This window comes from Phaethon lepturus, unplaced genomic scaffold (genome assembly GCF_000687285.1).
Source record: "Phaethon lepturus isolate BGI_N335 unplaced genomic scaffold, ASM68728v1 scaffold19319, whole genome shotgun sequence".
Taxonomy (NCBI): domain Eukaryota; kingdom Metazoa; phylum Chordata; class Aves; order Phaethontiformes; family Phaethontidae; genus Phaethon; species Phaethon lepturus.
This window is the reverse complement of record NW_010564496.1, coordinates 34,573-51,017: the sequence shown is the minus strand read 5'-3', so window position 1 is coordinate 51,017 and position 16,445 is coordinate 34,573. Positions and strand designations below refer to the sequence as shown.

Here is a 16,445-nt window from a genome sequence, read left to right as displayed (position 1 = left end):
TCTTTCCCATGCTGCCCTTCTGACTGCACACCCAATTTCAGGAAGGTTAGAGCTGCTAGTCCTCTTGATTTCTTACCCCCCTGTTTCCACATTCTTCAGAGCTTTTCAACCAGATGTGCAGTAAGTAGCATCCCCACTATTTTGCACACTGCGGATGTAATTTTTCCCTGTCCCCTTTAAAGTCAGAAATGCAACGTCATAGTCATAGCCCCACATCCTGTGCTCTGGTGGGGTCGTGTTTTTCTCATGCACACAGCATGGCTTTTCCCTTTGCACTTTGTCCATAGAGAGCATGCTTTCTAACCTCATAAATCAGTGGAAGGATCTAGATGCCTCTAAGAGTTACCAGAGCAAGAGGTTCTTTTGTCCATCTTGCCCTGCCTCCTCCCCACCAACCCCAGTATAGAAGTAGGGTTTGCTGTGGTGAGTGCACTTGGTTTGTGCTGCTCATTACAGGGTGCAGTTGTTTCCCCTTATTCATCTTGATACTTATTCCACCTGCAAAGTAAAAAGTGTTCATTAATAAAAACAAACAAACAAAAAACAAAGACAACAAAACATTAATGGGATGAAGGCCTGTTCTGCATACTAGTGGTGCTCTTTGGGGCAGTTGACCTTTTTTGTGTTAGTACTGCTTCCCAGTGCCTCTCAAAAGAGTGTTAGGTTTATCTTTCCAAAATACTGTGTTATTTTCTTTAAGGTTGTGTTGGTGTAGTTTATTGTTTTTACTGTGGGCTTGGAGAATTTAAGCTCTTTGCTTTCTGGTAACTTGCTTCACTGTGCTTCATGCCAAGGCTCTGAGTGAAGTTCTAGTAAGCAATTTCTCAGTTTTGTGGCTTCCCAACATCCTGTATTTAGATAATAGGTTTTAGATGCAGGTTTCATCTGCATTTTCCTTAACTCAGCATTTATTCTCCCGCATCTTTCCTCAGATAACACATGAGAAAACTTGAACATTATGATATCTTACTGAAACAAGAGGTTAAAATGCCTATAATTATGTATAATTTTTTCTACTAAACGTTGAGAAGCTTTGAGGATTTAACTTAATCTGTTCTGTGACTATTAGAAATTTCTGATAAGCTGGATCAAAAGTCTGCCTAGTGCTTTTTAATTGCAAGTCACTGTGGAAAATAGGCATATATATACACATTTGCTATTGAGAACATTAAATAGCAGAAGACAGATTTGTATCTCAAATGCCTTTGCTTTCCTCTATGTTAATGTTTTAACATTCAAAACTTTTTCAGGATTTTGGAAGCTGCAAGATGTTCACATCTTACAGATGCTGGTTTTACCCTTTTAGCACGGGTAAGGGTCATTTCAGAAGGTTAGAGCTCGCCTTGTTTTCCTTGCGGGTGAGCAGCTGTGAATTTATGTAGTCTTGCTTGGGAAGGAATATGAGAAGAAAAATGAAGTAGGAAGGATCCAGTGGAGGAGGGGACTAAAAAGTGATTTTATTTCTGGATTATACTTAGACCTGCAACTTGATCTATTTTGCCATCTATCATGGCCTTTTTCACTTTTTTCCCCCTCTTTTTTTAGTATGTTTCAATTGGATTTATTATGCTTAACATAATTCTAAACTTGTGTTACGTATTCTAGACAAATTTTCTCTATAAAGATGACACATACCCTTGTGATATTTACACCCCAAAAATCACCATATAATAGATTATTCTGAGTATACCTTTAAGTTACAAAAATACTTACATTATACATTATAAACTATAAGAACTTGTGCCCTGATTCATGCTGTAAATATATAAAGTAAGCATATTGATGGTATGAAACGTTTCTAGTTAGAGGTGTATGCTTGCTGATTCAGCATTTTGTGCTGAACACAAAAATGATACTCTGTAAATGGGATTCATTTACACTGCTGATACCTAGTGTGAATGAAAGGGTTTTTTTTTTTTTGCTAGCCACAGTGGTTAAACAGTATTTTTTTAATGATTCAGCACTACAGCCTTGGGCTTTTGGTAGTCACCTCAAGTCTGCTTCTGGGAGCTGCAAGTTAAACCATTTCTTCCTATGCCTGTAAAAAACTGGGGTTTGGGCTGAGCTTTTGGCACCATGCAGTCTGCTGCCAGGTCACAAGGTTACATCATTTTCTTGAAATTCGTCAGGATCAGATACTGAAAGCACTTCTGAAGGCTTGCCAGGGATCTCTCAGAATGCTGGGAAACTTGCCTGTATAAATGTGAAGTGCAGCTTTCTCCCAGCCACAAAGTGGCCCCCATTTTAATAATTCCATCATTCATTAGCAAAGCAAGTTGTTTTTAAGGCTTCTTTCTAAAGTATGATGGTGAAGAGAGATGTTCCACAGGCTTAACTGTGTTTCAGATTAGTCTGGTGCACGTTGGTGTACGCAGAAGTTGGATTCATCTGTATGCAGATTAGTTCGCTTTAGTGCACAGGCTATAAATACCATAGGTTTGACCTGAAGTGGGCCCCAAAAGGGGAAAGGGAAGCAGGGGTGGGTGAGTACTGATACGTACTGTTCAAACCTTCCAGGGCAAGAAGGAGAAATTTCACTTTAGTAAGAGAAAGACTGAAGTGTAGAGAGGGGGGTGGTGTATTGCTTGTGGATTGTGGCAGGGAGGGTTACCATTTTTTGTCCTTTGATGGTGATCAAATACTTGAAAGGGATTTAGCTCACAATTTCCTCTTGTAAGCTGTGCTATCATGTATTACTAGCACTGTGCATGATTTTATATCTGTATGTTGTTTTATTTCATCTTTGTTTATCTGTTTTGTTTATTTTAGAATTGCCATGAGTTGGAGAAGATGGACTTGGAAGAATGTGTTTTGGTGAGATTAATATGAAAAGGAATATTGAACATCCAGTGTAAGAATGCAGTGCCAATAAGAACATTAGCACTTTCAATTAAATGTTGTTTTCTATTAAGAGTGCTGTGTTTATGATAGTAAATAAAAGTAATTATTGGGAAATTCTATCCAGGGAGATACTTGAAGAGTATTAAATACTTGAAGAAGTGATTGGGTATTTTCCAGAAGTAACAGAACCTTTGTTTGGTCGAGAAAGAGAGATCCTATTTGAGGGTTGGCCCTCCTACTCCCTGTTGCTTATGGTTGTTTGGTATCTTTTCTTTCTAGATAACTGACAATACATTGATACAACTTTCTATACACTGTCCAAAGCTACAAGCATTGGTAAGTTTAACTTTTTTTTTTGTGAAGTTTAATACATCCCATGCATATACACGACTCCTACAGTATAAAAATAGGCTGTTGACTTTGTATCTAGAAAAAGTTCCTGATGTAGTATGATGCTGTGCAAAATGTATGCAAGTTTTGTAAGTATTCTAAAAGAAGCAGATTGCTCCTAAAATACTTACGTGCATTATGTGATAAAAAAAATATTACCAAATCAGTGAGTAATAACCAGAAAGCTTACATTGTATGGTTAACATCCTTCATATTCGATTACTTAGGTCAGCTTACAGTACTCGGATACTTTGTAGATACTCTTTAAGTGTTCACTAATGGTTTTCTTGAGGAGTATGACACTTTACATCAAATATTGCGTAAACAAAACCACCCAGTGAAGATAAATGTAATCATTCTGTAATCAGTTTTGCATGCGAGTAGTTTTTGCTGAGGACTACATTTACTAGTAAATTATGGAAGGTTTTTCTGACCTAGACTTTTGAATGTAATTGGAGAGGATTGAGATGCCTTCACTACCCTGCTTACTGTATTTCAAAGAAGTATTTTCTAGGGAGTGATTGCCTAGATCTTTCAGAACACCAAAACCAATTTTAGGTGACATAAATTTGGCTTTTCTTCAGTCAAGGTATTCCAAAATTACTAGAATGTCCTTGCAACAGGAGCTTCTGTATCTAGGGCCAGTTGTCCCATAAGTGTAGATTTGTTATATACTACTTCAGATCTACGTGAGAGAACAAGTATCTATAATCTGTTCTTAGATGGGATTAAAGGAAGATTTGCTGCTTCATTAATTAAATTGTGTTATGATTACTTAGTGTTACTCACTCAGAGTTACTAAGGTAGCAACATGAGGAGAGATGGCTTTTAAAAAGGAGCTTGTTCACGATTTTTTATTGTTGTTGGTTTTTATTTTTGCTTATTAATTGTCCGACCTCATTTCTGTACCATAATTCTTAATGTTAAGCCAAACAAGAGCTGTCAGGAGATGTGGAGCCATTTATATGGGACACTTCCTGTTCTTCTGCGGCGGATTTGTTTTTGTATTGTAATCCCAGTTGTGACCAGTACTTGCAAGAGGTCTTTTGTACCAGCTCTGCCAGTGCTTCTCCAGAGGTATCATAAAACCTCCTAATTTCCAAGTATTTTTCTGAACCTGCTCCTCTTTGCTGGCCTTTGTGTGTTAGCCCACAGACAGGGAAGTGTGGCATTTGTAAAATAACATACCTTTTCTAAGGGAACCAGAAAAATTGATTTTTTTGTTCATGTGTATATCCTGTGTGTAGGACGGAGTGAACAGTGATGGGTGAGAATTACAGGGAAAGGAAGAACAAACTAGCGGCTGCCAAATACCCTATGTGAACTAATCTTGATACTTCAAATGTGAAATCATGTACTGTTGATGGTTCTCTTGTATGTGGCTGTGCTTAGAATATGTTTAGGGATATTTGCCGTTTAAACAAATATTTTGAAGTTGCAGAAATCAACTTTGAATTTGTTCTTTGGCACTTGAAGAGTCGGTAGTCAATGGAAATAAGCAAAAGCACTGTTAAACCAATTATAACCAACTGTTACATCTTGATCAGTTTCAGAGCACTCAAATGCTTTATTACTTACTGGACTTAAGTCATTTCTGGTAAAAGTGTTTAAAATTTGTCCATTCAGATTATTAGAGAAACTGTGAAATACTCATAATATTCCTGGAGATGAGAAGACAATCGAATTATTCAGTTATGTTGATCATACCGTTTCTTATTGTCACCGTATATCATGCCATATTTGATTCATACACAGCATTTAATATATTCTAACAAATAATTTTACCATATCTTTTTGCTCTAAATATTTCAAGTAATTATCTTCAGTTCCATGTTTTGAACACTTTCTAACAGCCTTATGAAGTCAGACAAATCATTTAATAGAAAGTATGTCTCATTTGGCATATTTCTTTTACAAAGTTCTGCAAACTCAGCTGTACATCCTGTATTGTTCTTTCAGTACCACATACAGTGTCTCAGGAAAGCTGAATTTTATAAGCTGCTTACTTCCTGGGACGGAAAACTCTTAATTAGCCAGCAGACTGCTGCCGTAGCCGACAGCTTCACATAACCTCTTGTCCTTCCTTGAAACAGCAGGTCTCTTATAAATGTTCTTTAACCCTGCAGCTGCTGATTGTTTCCAGGCTGTGAGCCAAATCAAATGCTCAGAACACATACATGACGAAAGTAGTCTTAGGAGAGAACTTAAGTATTTAAGGAGTTGATAGACTTGCAGTATGTAAACATGTCATAAGATAAAACACTCTTGATAGGAGCGAGTGCTTCACTTCTGTTGCCTTTTGGGGACAATATGCCCTAGTTGTGGTGTTGCGTGGAGTTACTGCCAGCTGCTCACCTTTGATGAGTGACTAAAATTGGTGTCTCCCCATCAGACTCAAGGGGAGTTGCAGACCGGTCTCCCAGCCTCTTCTCTGGCTACTTGTTCATCCTGTTGAGCAAAGGAGGAAAAAAAAAGAAGTTGAAGGGCAAGTGGTTCTAAAGGGCAGGGCAGAACCTGTGTCTGGTAGCAGGCAAGACATGCTCGTGACTCTAGCTCAGGTAAAACAAAGGTAAGCCACAGCTGGTAGTTCTTGGGCTTCCTTGTCAGGCTGAAATAAAACAAGGTAAATGTGATGTACTGAGTGAAGGGAAGGGTTATGTGTGTGATTCAGAGTATTGGCAGGAAATACTTTGGAGCGCAGATTAGCATCCGCAAAGTTAAAAAGCATGTTTAGATTGCTGCAAGTGTTTCTTCATCAGTTGCTGTCTGAAAAAAAACTCGTGGCAAGGAAATGCTACTTCAAAACCAGCCACTGTTAGACTGTACAAGTACAGGCAAGGTAGAGGGCTGAGCAAAAAGCTAAGAGCCAGCTCAGAGCCCAGGGCGAGAGGAGTAGAGTTCTTGGATCCCGCATGTTTCTAGCACAGAAGACTAAAGAGCATTCATTTCACTGGTGACAAAGAGTGGGTTTTAAGCCTCCTCCAAGGAAGGTCTGTTTCCTGTTGTTATCATCATCATTGCTTCTCCAAAAGTCATTAATTCCTTAACGGAACCAGGAAGCTGCTTTATGTGGTGCTACTGCCTGAGATGCTGTAACTTTTTTCCATGCTCTTGAAATTCAAGGGAGTAAAAAAATATGCTGAAGAGGAGAAGAATTTTTTTGGTTTATTATGCTGACTGTTGCAGAAAAGACCTGCTCCTGCAGCTGTACAAGACGCTCATTACTCCTTGCAGGTACAGGCTGAGGTGTTAAGCACTCACGGTTGTCCTGTAATCATTATTTGGCAGATCAGTCCAGTCTGTTCTTTATCTGTGTGGACTTGCACAGGCTTGGTACGTATGAAAACATGGTAGCTGTGAAACAGGAGCTCCTGTCAGTAGATCCTCATCTATTCCTGTATGTTCTTGAACATCCTTTAAAGTTGTCTTCTGTTTTGGGCATGGTACATGCACTGTTTGTACCCATTGGTAATGGAGGTGCATCACAGTTGGAACAGAGGGCAAAGGGGCCCAAGGAGTTTGCTAGTGACGTGTGATTTTGGGACTCTACTCATTCTGAAGCAAAGTTAAAAATGAAGCACAGCTCTTCTTTGGTGAAGTAGAGCTGTTTCTTTTGTTGCTTTTCTGGATTTCAGCTGCATATTCTTTGTAACTATCTAACACTAGAATGAAGGAGGTTGAAGGGAACATCTGATGTTTAGAGGATAGAGTAACTTTGGACTGAGTGACGTCATTAACTGTTTGCCCCTCTGTTTTAGAGCTTATCTCACTGTGAATTGATCACCGATGATGGGATTCTTCATCTGAGCAACAGTACGTGTGGTCACGAGAGGCTCCAGGTACTGGAGCTAGATAACTGTCTTCTCATCACTGATGTGACTCTGGAACACCTGGAGAACTGCCACAACTTGGAGAGAATTGAGCTGTATGACTGTCAGCAAGTCACGCGAGCTGGAATCAAACGAATCAGAGTACGTGTCTGCTGACTTGCTCCGGTGGTAAACGCCCAAGCTGTTGGTAGTGCTTGAGATTGTATGAATCCTGCAGGTGTCCCGGGCAAGGCAGGATGAGCAGAACAGAGCCTGAATATTGTTCCGTTAGGTCTCCATCTCTAGGGACTAAATGTAGCTTTTCTATAAGAGCAGCAGTAATTGTCTAATTCTGTTTATAACTCATGACACTTGCAGTGGGAATGATGAGTGCTTATCTTCTGCTTTCTGTCTTTTTTCAAATACAGGCTTCTATGTTTTTAGGATTGTGTAGCGACTTTCTTGAACTCTCCTAAAACACACGTTAATATACAGAGCTGACAGCAAAACGTTTGAGTTAATGGGTTATAGGGCCAGTAAGCCCCGGAATCCAGCCACAAAGTTTTTCTCCATGTACCTCCCCGATGAGGTCAGGGATCGCCTGTTCTATCCTGTGCCGCTTTCTAGAATGAGAGAAGCCTGGAATATGGGAGACAAGACTTTCCTCAGTAGCCAGTGGTCCGTCTGCCCCCTGCAGCAGAACACCTGCCTCTCTTGACAGGGAGCTATCTGGGCTTTATGGGGAAACAAGTGGGAACCCTGAGCAGGTGTGTGTGCCTGAGCTGGGTGCGACATGAGAATTAGGTGTCAGAAGACGGCTTGGATAGTATCAAGCCTATAGACCCTTTCTTTTTAGCTAACCAACCTTAATGAGAGCTGAGTTGTTGGCAGTAATTAATTGAGGTGTGCTGCTGCTTCTTACTAGTGATGTTTCTCTCTCTCCCATTATAATACCGACTTTTCATCCACAGACTCATCTACCTCACGTGAAAGTCCATGCTTACTTTGCTCCCGTAACTCCCCCTCCGTCGGTAGGAGGGAGCGGACAGCGCCTCTGCAGATGCTGTATCATTCTTTGACAGTAAGTGCAACCAGAGAGAGAATTCTGTTGTTGCTGTTGAAGAATGGGACTGCAAGTCAGTGGAAGGAGTTGGTTTCCTGACAGTCCTAATGGTGGTGTTTGGTCATCCAGTTTTGTGAGAAGAAAAGCATTTTTTTCCAGGTAAAAATCTTAACGTGATGTGCAGCTGTGCATTAAGTTGGTGATGCTTGGGTTTGTATTAGTAACTCCTTCCTTCTGTTGGCACGAGAACTGAAGTACCGTGTGAAATGTGGGGGCATTTCAGCATAGCAGCTACTTGGTGGAAGTTCATGAAACTTGGAAGTTAATTTGCATTTCTCAGCGCCATTCAGCGTGAAATTCTAAGGTCCTGTGGGGCTCGAGTCCCTCACACCAAGGAACTGAACCTGCTCTTCTGTGATATACACGATGGAGAGCAGGCTTGAAGGACAAAGCAGCTTTAGCAGATGTTGACCAAAAAATGCAAGGTGATCATGAGCTCCTACAGCCAAACAGCTTGTACTACTTTTTCATGATTGCGCTTCGGGTTTAATTACATAACAGGAAATAATAGGTAAAGCCAAGAGGTAAGACAGTACCTCAAGATAATGATACAGAAATACTTTTAAAGTTTTTGAACTTGGCTCAGTAGAACTATGTGCTAGTACAAAGTTTGCCCACCACCGAAGCACGTTTTATGCCCAGTGCCACTGGCCCTTCAAAGGGGAAAAAAATCCACTGTGGTAGAGCTTGTGCGCTTGTACCGACACCGGCTGCCAGATTCGCACATGGCGCTTACTGTAGTGCCATTCCTGCGCCGCCTCAGTTACCTCCTGGGTTTGTAAGGAAGGGACGTGGCGGTGCTGGGAGCAGGGCTGGGGTAGTTGTGCTTTTCCACAGATGGAGAGTAGAAACCAGGTTCAGTTACAGGAACTGTGGTGGAATGAGGAATTCCATTCAAGCCCTTTGTCCCACCCGTTTTAGGGACACAGTGAGCAGATGGGCAACTGAATCAGTAAGGCAGGAGTTGAACCAAACCAAACCTGTGGTTTTCAAATGTAGAAAGCCAAACTGGTCATGTTTGGGTTACTTAAGCAGCTGTCAACTTCTGAGTAATAATAAAATCTATGTATTAACTCTTAAGGCCGTGCTTTCATCCTTAGTTTTTCTGTGCTAGAGGGTTAGATAAAACTTTTTGATATTAAGCAATTTAATTAGCTGAGATAAACTACTCAACTGTTCAGAAAGCTTTTTTGTGTAAGATTGACTCTGTGTGTGTATGTTTTAAGAGTTCAGGGCCTGTGTGTTTACTGAAAACTAACAAATACCAGCTTAAAAAGCAGTTGGAGAAGCTACTACTGCAATTTCCCTCCCCCAAAATTTTAAGCTACTTTTTTTTTTTTAAAAAGTGTGTGAACATGAAGGGACTTTTATGGACAAGAACGGTTGTGTTCACAGATTCACGGGGACGGTAAATTAAGATCTCGACTCAGATTGCTGTGCAATCAGGGCTTGTTTTGCACAGCAGTGGAGAAGAGTTACTTAGAGCTCCATTAAGATATGGCTGTAATAGAGCGTTTTAAGCAGATTTTATTCTCAGCTGTCACAGGAGCGTCACTGGTCAAGACGTGTTGGCTCATTTTTTCTTTTTTAAGAACATAAGGAACTGTGTAAGTCTATTGCATTAAAGATGTACAAAACCAAATGGAACCTACTCTGATATAGGCCACTTAAATAAACAATCAATCAGCCGATGTCAAATTTGAATTTGTTTCAATTATTTCAAAGTTAACTTTGTTTTCTATTAGACGTGGAAGATCTCTGTGTGTGTGCAGGATAAACGACAGAGACTGTTTGCTGCCATCATCTACCTTTACCTACCATTATTGCCAGGGTAGGTCTTGCACTTACTTTAATATTAGTTTTAACAAGAGAAGTATCTTTAATGTACTTGTGTGGGTGGGAAGTAAACAAAAAAGAAAGCACATTTACAAAATTATTGAAAAACATTTATTATACTTAAATTGAAATGTGTACATCTTATTAAAAAACAAAAGCAATTTGCTGGTGCCATAATTTAATTCCAATTTCAAGTGAGCTGGACAAACTACTATACAACTTTCAATATTCTTTAAAATTAGATATTTGGATACTTTCCAATCAAGGATTTTTCCACTTTTATAAAACATTTGGATTTGAATATGGCATGAGCTGAAGACACACGAGTGTCAGTTCAAGAAAATACTAGGACCAAAGATGAACAACCTATAGGCAGAAATGTTTAAGTAGGTAAAATTTTACTTTCAGTGCAGAAAAAATAAAAAGAGGAAAGAAACTCTAGCTTTGATGAATTTAGATTTTCAAAATGCTACAGCTTGAAGAAGCTTTCCTGCTAATAAGCACTTGAGCCAGTTAGTTAGTTATGAAAGAGGGAATGAAAAAATGAGTTGCTTTTTTTTTTTTACATGCTGTAGTAGTTGCTTACATTGAACCCTGCAGCATAAAAAGCAAACTAGTCTCAAGCTTTTAAGCCAGAGATCAAGGTGGAACTCCACAAAGGCACAAAATGACTGCTATGACATCGTCACTTAATACCTTTTGAAATCTTCCCCTCTAAAAGTACCTCACCTGTTAACATTAACACAGGAGATGCTGTGCCATGTCTTTACAAGAAATATCCCAAATACTGAAGCAGCACATTGCCTCTTTCAACAAAAAGTAAATATTTGGTCATATGGAGGAGGCACTGTAACAGCCATACAGTATGGATCCTAGGGCAAAGAAAGGTCAACAGAAAAGAAAGATACCTGTCCATAATAGCAACTACAGCAAGGCTTTTACCTGCCGGTAAGGAGACTAGAATGGCGTATATTTAGTGTTTCTTAAGCAATTTATTTGATGTTGCTGAAAGCTACGACAGCCCCATGGTGCCAGTGGGTCATCTTCCCTCATCAGCATAATTCCCCTAAGTCATAAAAATCCGCCTCTTGCTGCTAGTATTTTTAAACCCACAATTTTACAAGCAAAGAGTTAAACTGCAGCAGTGCTCAGCAGAGAACCTAGGAAACTAAACATAAAGGATGCATAGGCAATTCTTTTCCATTAAATTTGTTAAAGCAAAACACAATTACTTGGTACCCCACAGGATTTCTATTAATCCTTCCAATAAGGTACTATTGATAATGCAGTTTGCTGCATGCATATATTGCATCTGTCTCTAGGGCTTCTTAAAAGCCCTGCTCTGGCATTTACACTTCTTACATACACTCTTATACACAATTTACACAGGAAGCTGTTGTGACAGCTTTACTCTCAAAGACCCAACAACCTGATCCCTATCAATCAGCTTAACTACTCCTCTCCACATAGGTTAGTATGTGCTCTGCTAACATCAAAAAATAAAACCAGCATAAGGTACAAGCAAGTAACAGACAAACTGGCACAGAAAGGTAAATGCCCCAAAATGAGTTTACATTCATCTCCAACTGGATACAGATAACAGAAAAGCAGCAGAGCTTCGCCTCTAGAAACTGTATCTACTGGCCATAATTTGCCTTATTTCAGTAAAGGGCAAGCACCTTTGCTTACGTTGTCTTCCATGCCTGTACATAAGCTGTCGTGGCATTATACCTCTCATGAGGACACTTAGCTATGGCAGTGATAAGAAAGTTCACCTATCAAACAGCTCATTAAGAAAGGTCATTTTGTGTTTTCAATATGAAACATCTTATACGGTGAAGTTAGATCCTAAGGTTTTAGACGATCTTCATAATCTTTAGGCAGGACTTCATTCTGCACTGGAGTATCTCTCTAGCAATTGTGTGATATCACTTCAAAATTATATGGAAGCCTTCACCATTTTCAGCTGAAAAAGGAAAACACAAGTGTCAGTCTTTCATAAATAGAACTAGAATATACTAGCCAACACACCAAAACCTCAACATATGGACTTGGCTTTGACTGTGCAGCAGTGGTTCATTGCTACTATGAAATAATAAATGTGAAATGTGAAGTATCAGTAACTTGCTACTCAGACTGCCTGAAGAATAACTAAACTTTTAAAAATCTCTTTGACTTGCCGTTATTTCAGAACTCTTCCTATTATGCATTAAAACCACCTCATCTGACAGTGACAGTTAATACCACAGAAAGTAGTTAACTGCTGCACGACCAATATAAGTCCTTAGCATATGTTTTTAATCATCATTTTTGCATTGCTCAGCTTTAAACTAGAAAGCCACACAGAAACACTTTAAAAAACCCCAAACCCTGTGGATTTTATGCCTAGAAGCTAGCAGTACCACCAAAAGGCTTAACAACTGAGACAGACAGGTCTCTCACAATCACTAACCACGTGAACAGATTTTAATACTACACAGAACAACTAGTTCCAAGTTAGGATGCTGATAAAGTGAAGCAGACTTCAAAAACACAGCTCATCTACAGCAAAACACAGCTTTTAAAGATGCCCTCCTTGGGCCAAAGCAAAAATGTTATGATTGAAGATCTAATTAGAAATCGTTTAAAGTCTGGGTGGTTTCTGTAGATAAAATCTGAACTGAAAGCTTGGAGAAAAGACCAAAGTGCTACGCAGAGCCTGGCGAAGAGAGGAGTAACCCATGGATCCTTTCTGCCACTACTGTATGCAGATACTGGTTTTTGGCCAGTCAGCCCTCGCTGGAATTGCCATTACTCTTTGCCTGGCGCAGCTTTACTATAATAGTATTCTGCTTTGAGGAAGGCTCCTTGGTGGAATAAACAATTGTGTTTTTAACTGTCAGAAAAGACACTGTACCTTTTATTGTGGTGAATAAGAAACAACTCTCATCTTGAAAGTTTTGAACCATCTAGAAAAAAGAAAGTTTTGAAAACCTTCTGAGTATGACCGATACAAAAAAATAAATACACCAGGTTTCAAACAGCCTTTTTTATAGGAATTTGTGTATTTTGGTTTTCTTCGGCAAGTGTTCAAAGGTGACAAGCATATATACCACGTTAAATTAAAATACATTACTGCCAAAATACTGCTTGTTCATCACATGAAAAACAGCTGGGAGCCCATTACTGTTGGCTGTGGTTTTGGAGCTCTCAATAGGTGTAGCAGGTGCTTAAGTTAAGCTGTGTTCAGCAGCATTTAAGTGCTCCCTGCCTTTGGGCAGGTACACAATACATACATACCAAGTAACTACTGCAGCACCTCAGAACTATACAGACCACTTGTTTTTCTCGTCACGTAATTTGAGATTATACAGGCAGAGGAAGAGTGACATTTAAAGATCCTTCTGCTTATTTTAATGCAAAGGAAAAAATACTCCAAACATCAGAAAATACTAGGTTCCATCATCAAACAGAAAAAGAGTAATAAGCAAGCGTAAGAAAATCCTCCATTCTACTTAATAAATGAAATCTGTCAAGAAAATAAAATTTCCATTACCTGATCACTAACAAGAATGTGGATACCTGTGGGACCTTGTCTGTAAACCTGGTTGATCTGATGCAAAGGAATATTAAATGCCAAAGCAAGCTTGCGGGTGACTTCTGAGGCTGCCATTTCTTCCAAGTAGATTGCATGATAAACTAGAAAAAAAATGTATTTAAATAAGCAGGGTACTAATTGATAACAAGTAACTATACGAAAAAAATCTGAAGTTGTTCATAACCTGACTTTTAAAATTTTTTAAACCTAGGAACCTTTACTCTGCCCCTGTTCTCACTAAGAAGCACGAACTGCCATGACTTTTCTTTCAAGGTGAAGTCCTAAGCACACCTCTCTGACAAGAGGGAGGCTTCTATTTGCTCTAATACTGAAAGCAACTTCCACATTTTTTTCCTGTATCCTGCAGAAAAAGGCAAGGTCACATCAAAATAGACCTAAATGGATCTTTAGAGAGTCACCTAGAGATGACTCCGGAAGTAGTTTTGGCCTGTCCCAAAAGAAGCAGGTAATATGGCTGAATTCTACTACTACACTGTTGCCTTAAATAGGGATATAGACCTTTTTTTGGTAAAGAAAGCCTTTTTCAACTGTCTGAATAAATTTCCTACGGATCGTCTCAGAGCTGAAGGGTGGCAGGGGGGAGATACAACACAGCAAACAGAACAGTAAGACCAAGTAGCTCTTCGGTTTGATGCTGCATTTACGACTTTATAGCTTTATTTAAGTGTGCTAGAAGCCCTTGGCAGCTTCACATTTGTACATTCTTCTGTCCCAAACCAAAGACTGATGATATCCAGAGGAAAAAATATGTATTTGACAGAGAGAGTATTCTATACAGATCCTCCTCCACCTCAATTCTTGCATGGAAAACACAAAACTGCTGTTACAGCAGCAGTCTATACAGATTTGAGCTCGTTGAGTTCCTCCATATATCCAGAGGAAAAATATGTATTTGACAGAGAGAGTATTCTATACAGATCCTCCTCCACTCAATTCTTGCATGGAAAATATAAAACTGCTGTTACAGCAGCAGCCTATACAGATTTGAGTTCGTTGGGGAGGAAGGTCTCTTCACTCAAAGCCAAGAGCAAGAAAAGAATAATTTCTAATAGCTCCATTCTCTTAATTGTAAGATTGACATGACTTTACAATTAAATATTAAGTTCCCATCTGTGTTGAAACAACAGCTTGCTCTCAGGAAAATTAATATTAAAACCATGAGCCTGTACACTGCTTGGCTGTTTTCCCTTGTCCAAGCTCTACCAGTTTTGGTTCAGTTATACAGAAAATGACAGCAAAACCTAAATGAAAATGGGGAAGAACGGAAGGGTTTTATTTGCATGTAGCTTCTACATGTATCTACATTTATCTGGTTAATACTTTGGCTGTAACACAGCACAGCTAATTTGAGAGCTCCTTAACTAATTACCATGTAACTAGTTAGTTTTAGCAATGGACTGGAAAAAATCCATGATTTAACCTTGAGAGGTTTTAAGGTTCTGTTCATCCCTTGCAGTGTTAAAACAGCAGTGTCGTCATGAATACAACTTCCTACGGCTTCTCTGTACAGTAGAAACAGAAATTCAGCCTCTTCGGTGTTCTTTTTTCCTTCCCATCTCTCTTGTTTTAGACTTTGTAAGACACAGAAACTGCATGCTGAAAAACCCGCTATACACCGTACCGTATATTGCACCGTTGCTGCTATCACCATTGCCTGCATCTTGTCTTTCCAGTTGTATGCTCCTTAATGGCTCCTGACAGACATAGATTGTTAAACGAGGCCTAACAGACCTGCAATTCAGAGACATCACACCTCAGAGAAAGGTTACTGGCCCTGGAGGTAGGGAAACTGATATGCCACAAATGTAGTTTGTTACGCTAACAGTATACTTGAAATGTTTTGTTTCACTGACCAAAAAAAAGCAATCATCATGGTAAATGTCTCTCAGCTGTTACCGCATTTGAACAAAAATTCAATCAATTCTGAGTTCATCAAGACACTGCTTTTTGGAGTCCTGGAACATAACTACTGAGCCATGACAACTCCTACAAAGGCCAATGGTATCAAATACCCATGTCAGTCAGAATCAGATACATCAGCTGGGACGCTGTCTGTGTTAGCACGCAACACTAGCAACCTCAAAAGGCCTCACGTTGTTCTTAGCTCTCCTAAATGAGAAGTTTTGTGCCTTGGCAACAAATCCATCTGTTTCCAAGAAACAGGCAGTGCCCACTGCATTGGTACCAGTCTTGCAGCCTGCCTTTGGCCTCAGCTCATCCCGGGTCTGCCCTGAAGGCGTGCATGGGAGACTCTTTAAATGTACTGCTGCCAATTCCCAAGGCAGCTCTCTCGGCCTCAAGACCCATCCTGACACCCACTCCCCAGATCTCTCAATTCTAAGGATGGGGGATTCTCGTAAATGACAGAACAACCTCACATTCAACATATTACCTGGATTTCAGTGCATTATATAGCCGAATTCCATCGGCTGGACCACAGATTTGTACCAGATCTTCTCTTGTCAGCTTTAATAAATCAGCACCTGGAGAAACACATGAGGATTTTACGACAATTACTTTAGAACACCTATACTTTTTAAAATAAATTGAACGTTCATTTAAACCAAGAATAACAAACTTCACCATTATAAAAATGGAACCCTGCACGCACAAACAAGCAAGTAAAATAAAAGCATCATCTCACTGATCAACTATGGAGCCTGAGTGCGTCAGTCATGATGAGCTAGTAGGTGCTGCTGGTTCCAGGGAAGCTTGCGGCAGCACTGCCCGCTGAGGTGCAAGAACAGGTCTTTGCTACAAGGTGTACTGAGCCACACTGAGGAGGGAAACCCAGGATGGCACCGATTTATTGCTGAGATCACTAGTTCTTACACATCGTATATGGGGG

General features: G+C 39.7%; 2 protein-coding genes across 3 annotated transcripts in view; one reads left to right on the top strand and one right to left on the bottom strand.

Moving 5' to 3' along the window:
• Positions 1 to 8,617, top strand: part of FBXL2 (F-box and leucine-rich repeat protein 2) — a gene marked incomplete at its 5' end in the record, with an annotated part of 39,664 nt that extends 31,047 nt beyond the window's left edge. Inside the window, 5 exons of the mRNA XM_010294893.1 lie at positions 1,251 to 1,311; positions 2,770 to 2,814; positions 3,121 to 3,177; positions 6,990 to 7,202; positions 8,012 to 8,617. Coding sequence (XP_010293195.1) covers positions 1,251 to 1,311; positions 2,770 to 2,814; positions 3,121 to 3,177; positions 6,990 to 7,202; positions 8,012 to 8,119 — 484 coding nt within the window. The remainder of the gene's footprint in view (positions 1 to 1,250; positions 1,312 to 2,769; positions 2,815 to 3,120; positions 3,178 to 6,989; positions 7,203 to 8,011) is intronic.
• A 2,457-nt stretch (positions 8,618 to 11,074) lies between these two features.
• Positions 11,075 to 16,445, bottom strand: part of UBP1 (upstream binding protein 1 (LBP-1a)) — a 39,936-nt gene continuing 34,565 nt past the window's right edge. For both annotated transcript variants that reach the window (XM_010294891.1, XM_010294892.1), the window contains 5 exons: positions 15,990 to 16,080; positions 15,219 to 15,328; positions 13,535 to 13,677; positions 12,896 to 12,947; positions 11,075 to 11,965 (listed from right to left, as the gene is read on the bottom strand). In XM_010294891.1, the coding sequence (XP_010293193.1) occupies positions 11,928 to 11,965; positions 12,896 to 12,947; positions 13,535 to 13,677; positions 15,219 to 15,328; positions 15,990 to 16,080 (434 nt within the window). In that variant the 3' untranslated portion in view covers positions 11,075 to 11,927. The remainder of the gene's footprint in view (positions 11,966 to 12,895; positions 12,948 to 13,534; positions 13,678 to 15,218; positions 15,329 to 15,989; positions 16,081 to 16,445) is intronic.